The sequence below is a fragment of the Metopolophium dirhodum genome, chromosome 2 (assembly GCF_019925205.1).
Source record: "Metopolophium dirhodum isolate CAU chromosome 2, ASM1992520v1, whole genome shotgun sequence".
NCBI lineage: Eukaryota > Metazoa > Arthropoda > Insecta > Hemiptera > Aphididae > Metopolophium > Metopolophium dirhodum.
Window position 1 is genome coordinate 42,324,728 of NC_083561.1, and position 19,224 is coordinate 42,343,951.

Here is a 19,224-nt window from a genome sequence, read left to right on the forward strand (position 1 = left end):
TATATAATATAATATGTACAATTGTTTTCTCTAAATTGATTGTTGCTAGATACTTAGTAGATAGGTACACAAACTAACAATAATTATAATATAACAATTTATATTTTCAAATGGGAATTTGATAAAATCAAATTTATTAAAAAATGTTATGACATATATTTTGAATTATTTTTAAACTGTAAGGTTTATAAAAAATTGTATTGTCCAAAAACTAAGAAGTATTTCATCGTTTAGCGAAAACAATAAAATTAATCACGAGCTTGTTCAGTGAGACCCATGATACGCTGAATTATATTATTACGTTATATTTATAAGTAATATTCTGTAAATTAATAAATATTAAGTAAATAAATAACATTTTTCGTCATTGAATTTTAATTTTTGAGGGAATTATAAACTTGTGTAATAGACTATTACTATTTTTACAAGCTGTACAGTTTAAAAACAAATTCAATTTTAACCAAACTAGTGGCTAAATCTATGACTAAATAAATCATTTTTTAGTTTGTTTAGTCCTATCATTTAGTATTCTAGTATTTTTTCAGTCCAAATTATTATTTTGGGCGTTTGGCGGATAACCCCATAGTAGACTTATAAAATATAATATAAGTCCATGGATAATTCATCAGAATTTTATCAAAATAATGAAAAAATGTATACCGGTTACCGGTTTACTATCCTGCATCCAGTAACCACTATCAGTTACTCTCGTCTCGGTAAAATTTAATCACAGATATTATATCGTACAATAATATTGTATATTATTATCGACTGTGAGTGTTGTACGATAGACCGACAACGACAAGCCGGCACTATAGGCAGACAATGCAAAATATGCAATCCGTTCTGTGTTGGCCTATGCGCAGTTCCCTCCATAAACCGCGCATACCATGTGATCAGGTGGTTGGCCAGACTGATAGACACCTACCAGGAAAATGGCGACGGCTGGCTTTGACGTCATTTGCGTCGTTTTGCTTCATTGTACGTATCTCGTTCCGTGAAGGAAAAAATATTTTCATTTCGTTTGGAGATGTAACGTTTGTTGTTCGCGTGCCGTATTTTTTTTTCTTCACCGTATGATACGTCTCGTGCACATCGGCCCTTATTAGTTTACTTCGGTTTCTATCGTGTTTAGAATAATTTCTCCGCGCTGACGTTTTCGTTTGCGCGATAAATTAGCGTACTTGCCGCCATAAGAACAATTGTAGTAGAACATCTTCCGTCAAGATGAGTATGCCGGAATTGGGAAGTAAGATCAGCCTAATATCAAAGGCGGATATTAGGTACGAGGGTAAACTGTTCACAGTCGACCCACAGGAATGCACCATCGCCTTGTCTCATGGTAATATACATAAGACATTTTAATGAACTCTTTTATATGTAGTCGACATTTTACCCGCCGGGGTGCTCTTTGTCATTGTTGTTTCCGATAAAACTTTTCGACATATTTTATTTATCTAACCTAAAACCAACATTATTATACATAATAATAATCACGTATAAAATTTTAAATTTTGGAAAGAATTATGAACTCGTGTATAATACGTCATGGAAATAGTTTAATAAATTAATAATGTTCTATGTTACTTCAACAGACGGTGTACTATATTTAGACACCTTATCTTAAAATTTGTGTAATTTCCCGTCTTTATCTTCATTTATTTTTCTCCAGTATTTACGATTTATTTCAAAGGTATCTTAATGATTTGTCATCCAATGCTGAATTACCACATTATTGGCTATTACGTTTATGAAATCGATCTATTTTTGATTAGGCCCTTATATTTTTCCCATCGGTATAATAATTGTTCCATCTATTTTTGCATAACATTGAAATCTCAAATATAATACCTTCATAAAACTGACAATATTGAATAGCTTATTAACCAAGTATCTACTTAACACATCCTATTTATATTTAATATTTGTACAAATAATTAATTTTGTAGATACTTAGTTGAACATCATGTATATTATTAAAAAAAATTACAAATGTTTTTTATTTTACAGGTTATACCTATTTATTATTAAGAACAATGATTTTTATATTTTAATACTTATGAACATTACCTGTATTACTAATCATTCTATAACAATATATAAGTGTTAAAATAGGTACTATTCATAATTTTAAATTAAATTTGAATAGTTTGATCTTGTAACACTTACTAAAAGATGAATTTATGTCCAATGTTTTTATATTATTTTTAAAACTAATACAATAGAATGTGGTTAACTTGAAATCGTCAATACCTCAAACTTTTTCCCCGGTCCCTATAATTTCCTATAATTGTATTATCCTTGGATAACTCGAACTTTATGGCCGGTCTCTTCAACTTCGAGTTAACCACGTTTCACTATACTTAAAGCTAGTGGTAATGTCTGAAATTTTTTTTATTATTAGGTATTAAAAATATTAGCATTTAGGTACCTACCTAGTTGATAATTTATTAATGAATACCATCTATTTATGGTTTTTTTTTAGTATTTTATTTTGTACTAGATGTGTAACGCAACTTAAGAGGATGTCAGCGCACTATTGGTTTTCTCTCTCTGGCCCACGCGCAACATTAGACAAAACGCATTTGCACAGAATCGTTTTTTCTATGTTTTTAAGTAATCTTAGAGTAAAATCACCCATTACAAAAAAGATAGAGAATAATATTTTTGAGGGAATGTCATATCGATTTCTCTAAATATTGTTTCAAAACAGTTTAAAACATTATTTAAATTTACAACATTTTTTTGTTTATTTTGAAACTTAAATACAAAGTCAAATAACAATAAAATCTAAAATCAATATGACATTCCCTCAAAAATATTATTCTCTATCTTTTTTGTAATGGGTGATTTTACTCTAAGATTACTTAAAAACATAGAAAAAACGATTCTGTGCAAATGTGTTTTGTCTAATGTTGCGCGTGGGCCAGAGAGAGAAAACCAATAGTGCGCTGACATCCTCTTAACCTAGTGGAAAAATGAATGAACATTCTATACCTCTATATATATAGTTGTATCCTGGTTTTAATGTATCTCAGTTCACGAGAAAATCGGCATTGGTATACATTGTTTTTATCACAATTAGCTTTATGAACTGGTTAAGCCCAGATGGATGATCCAGATGGCTATAACATTTGATATATTTTAGGATGTGGATAAACTACTCTAATCTTTACTATTATTTCTAAGAACAATCTTGAAATTTTGGAGTATTTGTTTTAATTTTAAACTTCTAGACACTGCTTTTGTAGTACAAACAATTAAATACATATTATTATTTTTTTAATTAAAAAAAATCCCATATAAACACACGGTGAGTCAGCTAGTCCAGCAATTTTTAAACTGGGAGGTTGCCAATACATAAACTTTTTAATGCTATCATAATAAAAGGGTCGACAAAAATCTTTGTGACATCATGGAGGGTCATGACCTTACAAAGATTGAAACCGCTTAACGAGTCCATACTATTTAAAAAAATAAAAATGTATCTTTGTAATCAATGGACACTTCCATATAAATAATAAAATATATACAAATAAAATAATTTGATTTTCATGAGCCAAAACAAAATTCATGTGTAACCCTTCCTATAGCAACCTTTAATTGTTTGAAAAAAAGAATCGAATAAATAATAAATAAACTTCCTGAGTCTCAATGAATGTGTGCAAAATGTTGTGTCAATGGGTTCAGTATAGCTTTCAAGTCAATTAGTCCCCATACAAACATACTTTCATTTATTTATATATATATATATATATATATAAATGCAATTTTAAATATATATAATCGGCTTCTTCAACAATATGTTTTTGAATATCGATATCGAAAAAAAAATGTAGGTATCGATATTCCGATATCTCTATGACTTATCATAAATGTCAATACTCAAATAATCAATTTACTAGGTAGTAACTAGTGGGTATTATATTAACAATTAATTGTTTTGAAATATATTATTCAAGAGCTTTGACATTAAAATCAGTTTATCTTGCTGTACATCAATTATCGAGACCTAAATTTCTGAAAAAAAAAGTTTGCAAAATTGATATCGAATCAAAATATTGATATTGTTGAAGCCTAATATATAATATAATCTGTATTGTTTTTTAAAATAACTTAATTTAATTAAAACATTTAAAAATATTGTTTGCTAAATATATATTAACTTACTTTCAGTACAATCTTTTGGAACAGAGGATCGTCCAACAGAATTTAAGGTTCCAGCACAAAGTCAAATATACAACTATATACTATTTCGCGGCTCTGATATTAAAGATATTAAAGTTATCACTCCTCAAATAGCTCTCAATGATCCTGCTATTGTACAGGTAACTATTTCATAAACAATTGTATCATTTCAATGCCAACTCATTATTGTATAATTATTTATAGCTATCAGTACCTCCAAATACTATGGGTGGCTTTAATGCTAATTATCAATCTATGGATGAACTAGGTTCAGTCAATCAGGTTGGAAACTCTTATAACCCTATGTCTGGTGTGAACTTAAATGCTGGACCATCACATAAGCAAGCAAGTGAGTCTCCTCTGATTTTAGATCCACAACCAGTAATTCAGCAGAAACAACCGATGACTGCCCAATCTGGTATGTACACGCATACACAAATCCAAATGCTTGGGCATATTTGGCATGCTTGTACATATTGCTATTGGGTACTATTGTAAAAATCTTCCAAAATCTTTATGCATGTCAATCACCTTTCTGAATGCTTTTAGTGAATTTTAAAAAGTGATACATAAGGTTATTACACAAATTTCACAAACCAAAACAAATCTATATGGACTTATTTATTTTTATCAATATCTAAACAAAAACAATGCTTATAAATAATAGAAAGTATTTAATTAATGATAAAATATCTACACCTTAACGTATCTCATTAATTTCTTAAGTTTCTTATTTTGTTGAATAGTACATACCTACTTCAAAACCATATTTATTACAATGTTAACAAAATATTAAAAATAGTTTTTGCTTTTTTAAATAAAAATTAATAGAAACATACTTTATAACTTGGAATTCTTTAACTTGATTGTTGTTGCTAAGCTTGTTGTTTTGTACAATTATTTTGTAAAGACTAGGAATTGTTATGTAGTATTATATATAGATTATAACTATGTATTAAAATGCATGATAAGGGCTTAATCTACTTTAGATTACAAACAATAAATGTATTGGTTTTACAACTAAGTGTTTTTTTCATGTCTGTAGACTTTGAAAAAGTGCTTTGATGTTGAAATTCAAGAGTAGTTTCTGGTAGTGAATTAGATATAGTTGGTATTTTAGTTGTGGTTTAGTTAAGTGTAATTTTTCAAAATAATCAAGTTAAACTGCTCATTACAATTCGGTACAGAAAACTAAAATTTTTAAAGAAAAACAGTTTGGCAAAATTGATTTTTTTTTGTAATTTAAATATAAATAACTAAGACTAGATTTTTTTAGTTTCTCCAAAATCGAAATTTTATGTAATTCTTCAAAATCATGAAAATATTTTAACTATTTGCAGTTTTATATTTTAATTATAAGACTTCAGACTAAAAAAATTATTACACTTGCTAATATGTTTTTTTATCTGGAATTTAAAATAAAGTTCAGTGTGCATTGAATCCATACATTTTTATGGGTGATTGAAGTTCAAATTTTATATGACATAAAATATTCAAACACATATTAGGAATAAGAAATATTAATATTAATTTTAAAATATTAATTATTGAAAAATTTCATTATTATTTAAACACAAAGACAATTTCAAAACATTTTAGATTAATTCTAAGCTATGAGATATGACACAAAAATAATCACATTTATCAAATTAGTGAACTCTTATTCTTCGATGCCAAAGTACTTTTATTTTTAAATTTTAAACCAATTGAAAATGAGTTCTTAAGTTAAAAACCGTCAGTCATATAATAACTACTTGATAATATTTATGATTTGTTATTGGCAAAGGTAAGTTCAAGTTCAAAGATCCAAATCACTTATGAAAAATAATTACTAATAGCAACACAAACACAAAAAATATTGACTTGCAGACTGCCTGTTTCCGCTCAAAATTGATTCTCATTGAATTCATATCTAACATAATATACATACCATTACATTACATAAAATAACTACAATGTTTCAGAGCTAATTCCTTTGTTTTTATTTCTTGTAGATAACTTAAAAAAATACAACGTTAAACTTAACTTTCCAAAGTCTAACTTAAAAATAAAATTATATTGTATACTGGATATATATTAATGGCTTGAAAACCTATTGTATCACGTCATATAGAACGATTAATTTTCTAGATTTGTTGAACATTAAGTTATAAAAATTGCATTGTTTATGAATACTATGCTTTTTATATCCGTAGTATTGCTTTTTTTGAAATATTAGATTTTCAATGTTTATTTATTTTCATATACTTATGAAGCCCCTATTTTAAAGATGTCCTAGATTTAATATCTGGTGGTTCCCGTTCATCTACACCAGCACAGCCAAATGTATTTAATGGTCAACGTAATAGCCCAACTTTTGATCAAAGTATTCAAACCGGAAATCAACAAAGTCCAGGAAATGGAAGAGGAGGAAGAAATCAGCGTAACAGATCTACGTCTTCTTCTGATACTCGTAAACAAGTTAGGCAACAAGGGTAAATATTTCGTTTCAGATTAATTTGAATACTCTATAAAAGAGGCAAAAAATTGTTTTATTTTTAAAGGCAAAATTATCAAAGGAACGAACAGCAACATTACCAACAACGTAATGACCAACAATATCAAAGGAACGATTTTCAACATCAGGATAATAATCAACATTTTGTAAGTCTTATTGTATTGAGAAGGTACTTATTTGTTCATTGCAAACTAAATTCTAATATAAATTATTTTTTAGGCTAACCGTCAGGGTGGAAATAGGAATATGAATGGTCGTAATTGGAATAATCACCAAAATAATCAGCAACAACAGCAACAACAACAACAAGTTAGAAGACCAAATCCAGTTCCGAACAATGCTACAGGAGGTCGTTCATTTTATAATAGGTCTACTGGTCTTCCAGCTCCTAGTAAAGCACAGGGACCAAGAACAAATTCGTTGAAGTTTGATGAGGATTATGATTTTGATAAGGCAAATAGTGAATTTCAGGAGATTATAAAAAAACTATCTAGAACCAAGATAGGTAAGTAAATACTAATATTTAAAAATATTAAAACTCAAATTAAGAAAATTTATATATTGCTTGAACTTATGTTACATAATAATGTGAAACTTAAAAGATTATAATATTATAACCTTGAAATATGATCTAAACTGTACAACTCAATTCAGAAACCTTGGCGGGGACCATAGACATATAAACTAATGGACAGCGCTCTGAGAGCGAAGAGTCAGTGGTATATAGAGTGATCGAGAAAAGTAACAAAGTAGTAAAATGTATACAGTTTCTTATGTGAGCCCCGTCACTTTATGTTTTTTCTCTCTCAGTCATATGGTTATATGGATCACCTGGCATTAATGTAAAATGCGCTGTCCAATTTTTCTTTGATGACAGTCAAACATGACCTGTGGTTTTGCCATCCCCATTTATTGTAAATCCCCTGCGCCAAAATGCCTTCTGAATGTGTTAGGAGTATAGATAGTATAGTATACCAAAGGCAAGATAATATCCATTTAAATACTAGAATTTAGGTAAATCTTCTTACAGCCTTTGTGGTTCAAGGGGATATACAATAAATTATTATTTTAAATTGTATAATATTTTTATTTTGACATCTTTAGATGATGGTTTTGATGATTCAACCGAAGAAGTAACTGTAGTAAATGGTGCTTCATCAGTTAATGGTGATTCAATACCCCATTTAAATGACGGAGATTTAGTTCATGTAAAAAAAACTCATCGTATTGAAAGCGGAAATGAAACTGGTGTTGTAGAAAATGAAAATGAAGGAGATGATGATCAAAAGACATTTTATGATAAATCCAAATCATTCTTCGACACAATCAGCTGTGAAGCAGTTGAAAGAAGCAAAGGGTAACTATAATATATTTATTTAAAACATTAAAATTAATTATACTTTTTTATTATTGTATTTTTGTAGACATTCACAAAGAACTGATTGGCGTACGGAACGTAAATTAAATTCAGAGACATTTGGTGTAGCAATGGCAAGGCGTGGTCAATACCACCGTGGCCGTGGGGGTTATTATAACAATAATAACACTAATTACCGTGCCAACCCTAACGCCTACAATAATGGTAACAATTACAACAACAATCGCCAAGGAGTAAATTATAACTACCGTCAACAGTCAAATAATGGATATATGCGTAATAATCCTGGTAACCGTGGCTATAACTACCGACCAAGAGCAACCAACAAACAGGATCAACGCCAACCAAATGCAGTATCTCCTCAACGAGTATCAGGTTAATATTGATTTTAAATAAAATTTATGTTTTGTACCTTACATGTCTGATATCGAGTGGAATTAATTTTTTTTTTTTTTTGCAGTAGCCTGAAGAATTCACAGTCTAAATTTCAATATCGCTGTATATTTAACTTACATAAAAAAAAAAACAAAAACAAAAAAAAAGTTTAAAAAAATTATTTCCCATGGAAAAATTACTTTGTATATAGTTTACATTTCTTCTCTTTATAAACCCAAGATTTTAATTGTTGCCGTGCATAATTTGTGATGAATTCAATTGGTAATTTGGTATATTTTGTTAAATGATATCCGGTTGAGCGGAAGTTTTTGGCCGCATGCACACTTAAAACTCTGGGACTTAAGTCATCATATTCCTAAGTATATTTAATTTTTATTTTTTTGAAAGAACATAATTATTATTAATTTAAAATTAACTTTCCCAGACTGTTCTTTATCTTTAGTTTTAGTTCTGTTTAGACAATTTTTTTTTAATTAATTCTTTTTTGACGGCTGTTTTTAAAAATATAATAATTTATGGTTTGTTCTTCATTTCATAGTTTCTGCATTAGGTTTTTCTCATTAAGGTGATCGGTTTCATCTATAAATAAATATCTAAAACCAGATTCTAGGTTAATAGAACCCAAATTTGTAAGAAACTATATTAACTAGATGTAAAAAAATTTGTTAAAACTTTAGCCTATGTAAGAAAAAAATACAAAGATACTAAAATTTAAAAAAAAAATGTGATTTTGTTTGTTTAAATTAAACAAATAACACAAATATATATAATATATATATATGTATTAGATTATATCATTTAAAAAAAAATATATGTACATTTTTTTTTACCATTAGTTGTGCGTTTTTCTTTTAACATTTATAATTTATTTAGTTAATGTTATATTAAAAAAAAATGGTGAAATCAAGTATGACTGAATTAATATTTTTTACATACCAGCCTTGCATATTATATTTTAAAATTATGTATCTGAAGGTATTTCCTGAAGCTAATGAAGTATCATTTCAGATTGGTTCATTGTACATAAGAATCCATACTACTGAACTTATTAGTATTTAATAAAAATGTGTAAGTTTCCTTTTTTTTCTGCTTTTAAATGAATGCATTTATGAAAAAGTTTATATCGTTTAAATATATGAAATAATTTTTAATTTCACTCTACTTGTATCCTCTTTTTGGTAAAGGTAGATTTGGAACTTTGTCTTAGGTCCTCCTTGTGAGTTAATATTATTCAGGAACCTCTTTAATATTATGTCTTATTGGTTATTACTCAATAAAATTGGGTATTGTAAATTTCAGCGATGTTCAAAAAAATATTTAACGATACAATCTTAAAAGAAATTTATTTATATTATTATTAATAATATACTAAATACGTAAAATAAACAATGCATTTGATGTTACACGACATTACAATAATATACCTACTATATAATACCTGTTCAGTGTCATTTTTTTCATGAAAGATTTTTGATTTTAACTAATCTTTTGGGTTGGTTAAAGATTTTATTTTTCAAAACAATTTTGCATAATAGATGTTTTACTTACATTGCTTGTTCAAAGTTAAATTTTTTAAAAAAGTGGTAATGCTGCTCTGCTATGTAGTGTGCTACATTTAAATGGAATGCTGGTGTTTCAGCCTATATCTAGCATATTTCTTCATTTATTTGTATTAGTAAAGTTAGATCGTAGATTGAATTATAACTTCATGATCCATAAAAATAAAATTGTGGCAATACATTTTTGATGCTTTTTTATAAGTTATAAGAACAACTAACTACTAAGAGGGTGGTTGAATTCAATTTTCAAGCTTTTTGACTACCTAGCAAATAGAAATGTCCAAAACACATTTAATATTGTATAATTTTGTATTTTAATCTCGATACCATGGCGTCATTTGGACCGCGGAAGGTATTTGTGATTTGCATATTTAAAATACAATACTATTGGGCCCACTTCCTCAATTTTCTAGAAATGATTTGTATATATTGTACATCTTATACATAAATATGCATATTAAAATAAAGCCACTGTATTTGAAACGGTAACGCGCTATACTGCCTATACTATATTATAGGAATACGATTACCTTATAAAAAGTAATTTGGTTTAGCTACATGACGTTATGTATAGTTACTACCTACCAGTCTTGTAAAGTATTTAAATTAATTTATAGTATTTGCAGGAATACTTTTTGAATTAAGTAAACCTTGTTTTGTTTTAATATAGTTTTATGATTATAGTGCAATACTGCTATTAGATAATATGATAATAATTGATAGGTAGTTAACAATACCTATCTATTTACTACAATAACATGCACTGAAATGATATATACCTACTATATTAATAGTGAACAATACCTACCAGCTAGTACCTATATAATGATCAAAATAAATATATTAATTGCACGATTAAAAAGTTTAAAAAAAATTCAATTAGAAGGTCTTACGGGGAAAATAATGCTATGTTTCCAGATTTCAAACTAATTTAAGTCTTGCGGTACCTCGTCTATTTGCTTTAAAACTTTAAAATTATGTTATTTTTGCCGCAGACGCGTATAAAGTTATGTAAGGTGAGAGTTTTGTAGAAATAAATATATTAGTCGAAATTAGCTTGTGAGCAAAGAGCGAAGTGTTTTTTTTTTGGTTCGGTTATAATATGACCAGGCAGGCCCGGCGTTAAGCATTTGTGAAGGGTCGTGGACCGTGGTTAATGAAATGTACGACTTCAAACCAAGCATAATTGCACAATTAATAGTAAATGCATCCTAAAAAAAGGTGGGTTAGTGGATGTCGCTCTGCTGTACAACTTTCGTCATTTTTCCGTATTTTGTCAAGAGTTGAACTTTAAATGCTTAAAAATAAAAACTGTGACTAAAGATTTTTAATATTTTTCAAATATCATTGTAACAATATAGTAGGAGCCTTGTATTAAATTTTCAAGCTTTTTTACCTAACAAATAAAGTTTTATTAACATCTACCTATAGAAAAATAATTATAAAATACTAATAAAATTGGAAACTGAAAATGTTCCTAAACAGTTAAAAATCAAAATATTTTTAAATTTTATCGTGTATAGAAAATGCAAATATAAACAACCAGTGAAAATGTCATTATATGCGTTCATTTGTTTTAGAGTTACAACAAAAACCAAAATCGATTTTCTCGAAAACAGATTTTACTTTAAAATTCCCGTTTTTCCTTAATTTTTCTTTTGTTTTTCACGGCGCTTTTGAAAACTACTGGGATATCCCAAAGTACCAACTAGATTCACTTTCCTATCAGAAAAGATACGGTTGAAGAAAATCTAAGCATTTTTACTGTCCTAAAATGTGATGACAGACACAAAAATTAAAAAATAAAAAAACACACATTGTAAAATCAATACATTCATGGTAATGCTCTAGCTATGCTCAAAATATTGAGATTTTGTTTTTACAATTCCATAGTCCATACAATATCTATTTTGATTTTAAATGGGTATCAATAATAAATGAACTAAATCATATACAAGGCTGGCAGAGGGCACGTGCGACCGCATACAGGGCGGCAAATTTTTTTGGAACCTTAGGAGCGGCATTGTTTATAAATAAAAATATGTATTTTCGCCATTACTCCTTATATTTACTCATAGTAAATCTAAAATAAAATAATGCTTATTATATTCTTTCGACTGGTACTGTGTCATATTATATTATGTGGTATTAGCTAAATAATAGTATCTATTAATTAACAATATGGTATGGGCTAGCCGAAACTAGGGTCAAAATTCTGGGGGGGGGGGGGGGGGGCTAATAAAACTATTTATTTAAAACAACCCATAGGGGAGTTATATCTAAATCAATAAGAGCTAGCCTTGTTTATTGCTATACATTTTTTTTTTGGCTATTTCCTTATTACTGTTTGCTCTAATAGCTACATTATTATTTTATTATTTGGGTTGACTCTAAATTCTAATAGTCAACAATCAATAATGATAAATTTATTGGTTGGGGTTTTGAAAAAATTTATTATTTCCATACATTGTGTTCCTATCTTATGTAATTTGACCGTATTATATACGGATATTTAATACAATTTAAGTTATGTTATCCTAGCTAGGTATCTTTTTTTAAAACTATCAAATTTTTTTTATAAGAAATTCCTGATGATTTTTATTAGCAAATAACAAGTTTCAAGTTTCTCAGCAAAAAATAACCAGACAACTTGAATTTATAAAAGTTATTAGTTTTAAGTTAAAGTATAACAATGAAGTGTAACAATGTAAATAAATAAGTTGATTATTTGTATATTTGATTTAAATAAAGGTATTGTTGTGCCTTAATTGAACCTACTCATAATTAATTGAATTTCCTTAAGTTATTTTAAATTTTCTGAAGACAATACATTTCACAGTTATTGATCTCTTACAATATAATCCAGCTTATAATTAATTTCGTTAATTTTATATAAATACTTATGTACTTACTAACTAAATATTTATATGGCAACAATTTGTTGAAAGGGGAAACATTTTTTACCCCCTCCCCCCCCCTGAAATTTAATGGATTTCCGCTTTTGCCGCGGATGTGTAGCCTGTTTTTGTCGATATAATACACTCTGTCAATCCCTCATTCCCTCCCAAATAGGTATCGGGTAGTAGATTAGTAGAAAAGTATTATAATTATTAGGGTGGCAAGTGGCAACTAAAATATAATACTAACCGGTCACCGGGTTCCTTACATATTTTAGTTTTCCGTTGGAAATTCAGTTGGGCCGCACTAACAGGGTTAAATATTTGCTATTCCAGGACTAATATTATATTTTACTTTAATATAATTACGACCATGCATTTTTATTCGATGTTTACACTTTACGACGATAGTCGATAGCGTTTAACTAATATTCAATTTATATTATTTTAAATGAATAAAATAATATAGTAATATGAATATTAGGTATGTTTTCCGAAATGGATGCACGTATTATAAAATTACGTATTCGAATTTACGTTTTAACTATTACAAATTTCCAAATGGGGCATTAAAAACGCAACAAAAAACGCTTGCCAAGTCAGGGATCGGTATGTAAACTTTCTTGATTTTTAATTTTTAGAAATCTATTAACTGATACCACATCCAAGCGGCCAAGCGGTTTAACAATTTGAATCCAGAAAAATGTGTATAGCCCCACAAAAAATCATTTTTATTTTCATTTAGTGAGATAGATTTCCGAAACCGGACAGCGGATTTCGTTGTTTGGGTTCTTATTAGATTCACATTGGTTATGAGAAGTACAGTGAAGATTTTCAGAACTTTATCTTTAATAGTTAATTCACTACAGAACATTAAAAAAAATTAAAACAAATTTTATTTGGCGTTTTTTGATGTTTTTCAGCTTTACAGCTTTATAGTGAATTAACAATTGGAGATAAGGTTCTGAAAATCTTCACTGCACTTCTCCTAGCCAATGTGAATCTAACAAGACACCAAACAACAAAATCCGTTCTCCAGTTTCGGAAATCTACCTTGCTAAATGAAAATCTGCAGCTGCTGCTGCCGCGTAGTTATCCTGTGGGCGTACTATATTACGACACTAGGTCGCTGACGGTCAAGGTCGCGTCGTCGTCGTTATCACCGCTGATATCACGTACGGTTGTCGTGGGGGGGGGGGGGGTGATTTGAAATATAATAAACAACGACTATCGTGTTTATTAGAACGTCGGGTGTACAAAAATTTCCCGGACGACGACAACAAGTGCAGCAGCAGCAGCAGCTGCTCGCGGGACGCGTAACATACTTATAAGAGTAATTAGTAAACAGTGAGTGTAATAGTGAAAAGAAAGTTGTGTACACTCCTTCCGCAAATAATAATAATAATAGCCCGTTCCCAATGTTGTGATTGTACTGAACTAATGTGTTGTTCGCGCAACGCGCTCGAATATTCCCCACCTAAGGCGGCGACAGCGTAAACGAAAAAAAATAAAAATGGTATTCCACGACGACATTGGATTCGCAGCGAATCGCCGCCGCCGCAATAACAATCGTCGTCGGCCTACAAGTGGTTTCACTACTACTATTACTACCACTGTTGTTGTTGTTTCTGTTACTAGTTTTACTACCGCAACTACGAGACGTAGTGGTCGTACTAGTTTTACCACTCGCGCGACAGCCTGCTCGCGGCAGTAGTCAAATGCACGCAACCCGAGGACGATCGGCCGGCGCTCCGTTCTTGTCATCGTCGACGCGACTATAGACGGTGTAGCTGACGCGTAACAATTGAAGACGAGGTGGTGTCTTCTGATCGCCTTGATCGTCGCGACCGGTTTCCCATTTCCGTCCGGCCGTCACTGTAGTGTTGTCCGCCGACCAAGGCAGTCGGTGTCTCGCGTGAAGACCGTCCTGTCCACAAGGCCGTTGACTGCGTAGCCAGGCAGTCATCCATTCTCATGGACGAGCGAAAATGGGCGATTTAACGTAAGCGTTGTGTCACAACGGTGCTGATGATACGACCATTCACCCATTTGAACCTAACGCTATCCTTTTTTTTTTTGTTTCTGTGCAACCAGGTTCTACACCGTTACCTACAACGTTGCCACTAGATCTCCCAGACAACCCCTAGAAGATTTGCTACAATGGAACGGCCGCACGGAACACCAGCTACCAGATTTTTGTTTATTTGGGTGAGTTTGTTTTAGGTGTACATTTTAATGTTGCACATATTACGCAGAAAATGTTAATAATAAATCTACCTATAACTGTTGGAGAATTGGCCTCGGTGATACCTGATGTCATGTCACCTGTCACATATAAATAAGGTGTTGCAATCACATAGTAAATTATTTAAATATATTTCTGAATTTCAACACAGTATTAAAAAAAAAAAACCATAATCTAATTAGTCGCAGGTACTTGAAAATATTTAACATGGTTGTGTGAAAAAAAAAAATAATAAATGAAGCATTACAATTCAGAATTCATAAAACTTGTTGGCAATAAGAACTAATAAAAAACTTAATTTCACGGCACCCATGATCCATATAGTTAGATATTTGTTTAATGTTGTTTTTTAAAATTTGTATGATTCATATTTTATGAACTTATTATGTACAACAATATTGCATTACCTATCTAGTTAATTATTTACTATCTGACAGAATAATACTTATAACTTATTTATGATAATAGTTTCATTTATTTTATTTCATATACTTATGCAACAAAAATATTTATGAAATATTGTATTTTGTCTTATGATACTATTGGCAAAAATCTGTTTATAACATTCAATATTGAATGATACTCTGAACTTTCTTACTTGAATGTTTTAATGTTTAAAATATTAAATTGTATACTATTTATTGTATGACTTACATATTTTACGATAATCATAATTAAATATATTATATTCTGTGATAATTCTAATTGATTATAAAATATATTTTTATGTGCATGCATAATGTACGGATTCGTAATGCCACTATAAATTGAAACTTACATTTGGTAAATATGACCTTCAGAACTCAAAAAATGTAAAAACGCTTAAAATGAGATTTTTTTGATATTAACAAAAGATCACATTACTCAATAGTTTATCATGATTTTAAACTGGATCTTCATTTAAAAATATTTCTTTTAGATTCAAATTAAAATTATACTGTATTATAATATGTATTTTCTGTATATTTGCAAAAATAAAATAGAAAATTATATTTACAATCCACTTGAATATATATTTACTATGTATGCGATAACAAGTGGCCCAATGCTATTATAATATTCTAAAAATTAAATGTCCATAAAAAGAACTTGAGATTTAACGTGTTGTTTTGATATATAAAATTCTCGAGTACTTTATACCAACTAAAATAAATATATTTAAATGTTCTATGTTACCTATATTGATATATTATTAGGAAAATTGATGTCTTAACTTATATCTTATGTTAAATGTATGGCTATTAAAGGGATAAAAAATGTTGCTTAACATACAACATACTCCTCAAAAATCATTGATTACCTACCAAATATTATTACACACATTATTTCATAAATAATATATTATGTAGGTTCTATTTTAATTTACTTATTTTAAATAAAATATTTTTATATCAATAAATGAATTGATCATTTAACTGAGCACAGTTTGGTTTTATAGATGTAAAAATAAGATCAATTTTGTATGTATAAAAAAGTAATGCATTAATATTTTTTTAAATAAGATTATTGTAATATTTGCTATTGTCTTTAGCAAAATGTAGTAATTTATTTTCGATTTATTATTTAAATTGTTTATTTTAAAATTTAAGGTTTCAAGAAATCAAGGCTCAACCTCAAAACTTATTACTTGATTCAGTATTTGATGACCCTTGGACAGCAGCTCTTAGGTTCAAATAAAATGTTTACCATTTTAATTTTAAAATGTAGTTAAGTATAATGTAGTTAAATTTGTATTTTATAGGGATGTGTTAAGTGGCTATCATTATGTGAAAATACGTACTGTAAAAATGGTCGGATTGCTGTTAAATATATTTTGTAAACGAAAACATGTTCCTCTTTTAAAAGAAATGCAAACTTCAGAAACACGTACTGGACTTTTGGGTGTTTGGGTAATTATTGTTTTATTATTAGTTTGAAAAATGTTGAAATTGTTGTCTTTTTTCATTTTTAGGGAAATAAAGGTGCTGTCAGTTTTAGTTTTAAAATTTATGGGGCAACAATATGCTGTGTGAACTGTCACTTTGCCGCGCATGAAGAATATTTAAAACATAGAATTAATGATTATCACACAATCATTGGGAGTCAACATTTTGGTTCATCTAGAAAAGTTATTTTGGATCACGAGTATGTAAATTACTTTTGTAAACTAATTTCAGCAATAAATGTTTTTGTATTATGAACATTTTATATAATATTGCACGAAATTCTTAAAAAAATTAATTTTTTTTTTGAAACTAACAGTTTTAAATTTGACTGAGATTTTTAAACAATTGTACGTTTTATAAATGGGTTACGGCAAATAAAATTAAACAAATAATGTATGCCAGCAAAATTGAAGTACATTTGAAAAAAATTTTATATCAAAATATAATTTTTTATTCTGACAAATAGGTACTAACATTTAAATTACACAGTTAAAGAACTACCTTTATTATTATTTTAGATATTTAAGAATTAATTTTTTAATGATTTATACTTACTATTTCTTTAGTTATGTTTTTTGGTTTGGCGATCTCAATTTTCGTTTAGACAATAGTAAACTAAAGTCAGCTGAAGAAATTGCTCGCCACGTTAACAATGTGAATTTATCACTGAGAACTGCAACAACATTACCTGACATCTGGGCCCAAGATGAGTTAAGTTCAGTCATGCAAAAATCAAAAGCTTTTAAAGGATTTTTTGAACATTTGCCAATGTTTCCGCCTACCTATCGATATATTTTCGGGTCCAGCAGTTATGATCTCAAGTATGTTTTACCTGTAGATATAGATATATGTATAAATATATTTCTTATATCAAATATTGTTATTAGGAGAAGACCTGCATGGACAGATCGCATTTTATACAAAACAATTGATTCATCAAATGAAAAGTGTGTACTAGAGGTATTATCGTATAAGTACATTGAGTCAATACGATTAAGTGACCATAGACCAGTTTATAGCGAATCCAGTGTTCAAGTAATATAGCTTACATCTCCATGACTCCATTAAATGGTTTGTTATTACATCTCCATATATAAATTTTTTTTTTACAGATATCTAGTGAAGGACATTTCAACAATGTTGACCAACCTGTAATTTTCCAACCAATAAAGATATGGCAATTAGAAACAGAAAATGAAGTTAATTTGCAGATTAAAGAATATATTCCATATGTGAATGATTGGATAGGAGTATTCCAAGTATGTAGAATTATTAGTAATTTATAGTCAGAATCTTAATCAACATATGTTTTAGGAGAAATATACTAGTCTTGATGACTATATATCGTATGTGTACTTACCTTCAGAGATCATGGAATGTGATGAATCAAATGATGAATATAGACGATTTGATGACATGACATCTGTGTGTAGAGTAAAATTTGTTCCTGAAGTATTTTCAGATGGTTCAAAAAGAGTGTGTTTGAAATTTTCAGAAACTTCAGTGCTCAATCCAGGCACTTATAGACTAATATATTTTAGTAGTACTAATAATTCAGTGCTCGGAGTATCAAATCCATTTATTGCTACCAAACAAACATGTGCGTTAAATACATCTCATGAATTTGGTTGGTAGAATTTTTTGATATATCCCTATGTTGTATCATTTAAGTGTTATGTACTTAATTAGAAGGGAAAATTATTTTATGTTTGTTCAAAACGTCCACTAGTTATTAATGAAATATTGTTTTAAATTCTGTTTCTGTTTCAACACGTGTTTATTAATTGCTCATACTAGTGTTTAGAAATTATCTGTGATTAAGGCTGTAGCTATGCAGGATGATATTTTATGCTGCAAACCGTTATGGATATAGAACAATCATTGAAATATCTTTCTAGCTATTTGCTGATAACATATAACTGCTACATCAGGTGTTCTGTATAGTTCCAGCAATCCAGCTTAGTTATTAAGATAGATGACAATGTTGAATATAAGATGTTAAAGTTTTGATATTTTTAATGTGTATTATATTTTTATTATTAAATATATTGCAAACCCATTTTATATGCTGTCTGTGACGAAAGTTTCTTGACTTCAATTTTATTACAATTTAAAAATAAAATTACTGGTATTTTATCA

The 19,224-nt window shown here is 29.0% G+C and overlaps 2 protein-coding genes across 4 annotated transcripts; both read left to right on the top strand.

The window, feature by feature from the left end:
* The first annotated feature begins 954 nt into the window (after nucleotides 1-954).
* Nucleotides 955-9,294, top strand: LOC132938708 (protein LSM14 homolog car-1). 3 transcript variants are annotated; one of them, XM_061005703.1, is made up of 9 exons: nucleotides 955-1,342; nucleotides 4,177-4,328; nucleotides 4,393-4,606; nucleotides 6,458-6,662; nucleotides 6,732-6,831; nucleotides 6,905-7,190; nucleotides 7,790-8,042; nucleotides 8,110-8,438; nucleotides 8,527-9,294. In XM_061005703.1, exons 1-9 carry the CDS (start codon nucleotides 1,228-1,230, stop codon nucleotides 8,529-8,531), a joined length of 1,659 nt encoding a protein of 552 aa, XP_060861686.1. In that variant the 5' UTR covers nucleotides 955-1,227; the 3' UTR covers nucleotides 8,532-9,294. The 3 variants fall into 3 exon arrangements, with proteins under 3 accessions (XP_060861686.1, XP_060861685.1, XP_060861687.1); XM_061005702.1 differs by having other exon boundaries at nucleotides 956-1,342; nucleotides 8,524-9,294; XM_061005704.1 differs by having other exon boundaries at nucleotides 956-1,342; nucleotides 4,393-4,537; nucleotides 8,524-9,294.
* Nucleotides 9,295-14,162: 4,868 nt separating this feature from the next.
* LOC132939744 (inositol polyphosphate 5-phosphatase K-like) lies at nucleotides 14,163-19,149 on the top strand. The gene is made up of 9 exons (XM_061007083.1): nucleotides 14,163-14,917; nucleotides 15,010-15,123; nucleotides 16,750-16,827; nucleotides 16,902-17,049; nucleotides 17,112-17,284; nucleotides 17,652-17,906; nucleotides 17,973-18,120; nucleotides 18,198-18,344; nucleotides 18,400-19,149. Exons 1-9 carry the CDS (start codon nucleotides 14,904-14,906, stop codon nucleotides 18,718-18,720), a joined length of 1,398 nt encoding a protein of 465 aa, XP_060863066.1. The 5' UTR covers nucleotides 14,163-14,903; the 3' UTR covers nucleotides 18,721-19,149.
* The last annotated feature ends 75 nt before the right edge of the window (nucleotides 19,150-19,224 follow it).

What these genes read in the sequence shown, in the direction of transcription:
- LOC132939744 (XM_061007083.1), top strand. An exon ending in CTGGACTTTTGGGTGTTTGG is followed by an intron (nt 17,050 to 17,111) that starts GTAATTATTGTT and finishes TTTCATTTTTAG; the next exon opens with GGAAATAAAGGTGCTGTCAG. An exon ending in ATTGGATAGGAGTATTCCAA is followed by an intron (nt 18,345 to 18,399) that starts GTATGTAGAATT and finishes CATATGTTTTAG; the next exon opens with GAGAAATATACTAGTCTTGA.
- LOC132938708 (XM_061005702.1), top strand. Translation starts at nt 1,228, where the DNA reads ATGAGTATGCCGGAATTGGGAAGTAAGATCAGCCTAATATCAAAGGCG. An exon ending in AAACAAGTTAGGCAACAAGG is followed by an intron (nt 6,663 to 6,731) that starts GTAAATATTTCG and finishes TTATTTTTAAAG; the next exon opens with GCAAAATTATCAAAGGAACG. An exon ending in ACTATCTAGAACCAAGATAG is followed by an intron (nt 7,191 to 7,789) that starts GTAAGTAAATAC and finishes TGACATCTTTAG; the next exon opens with ATGATGGTTTTGATGATTCA.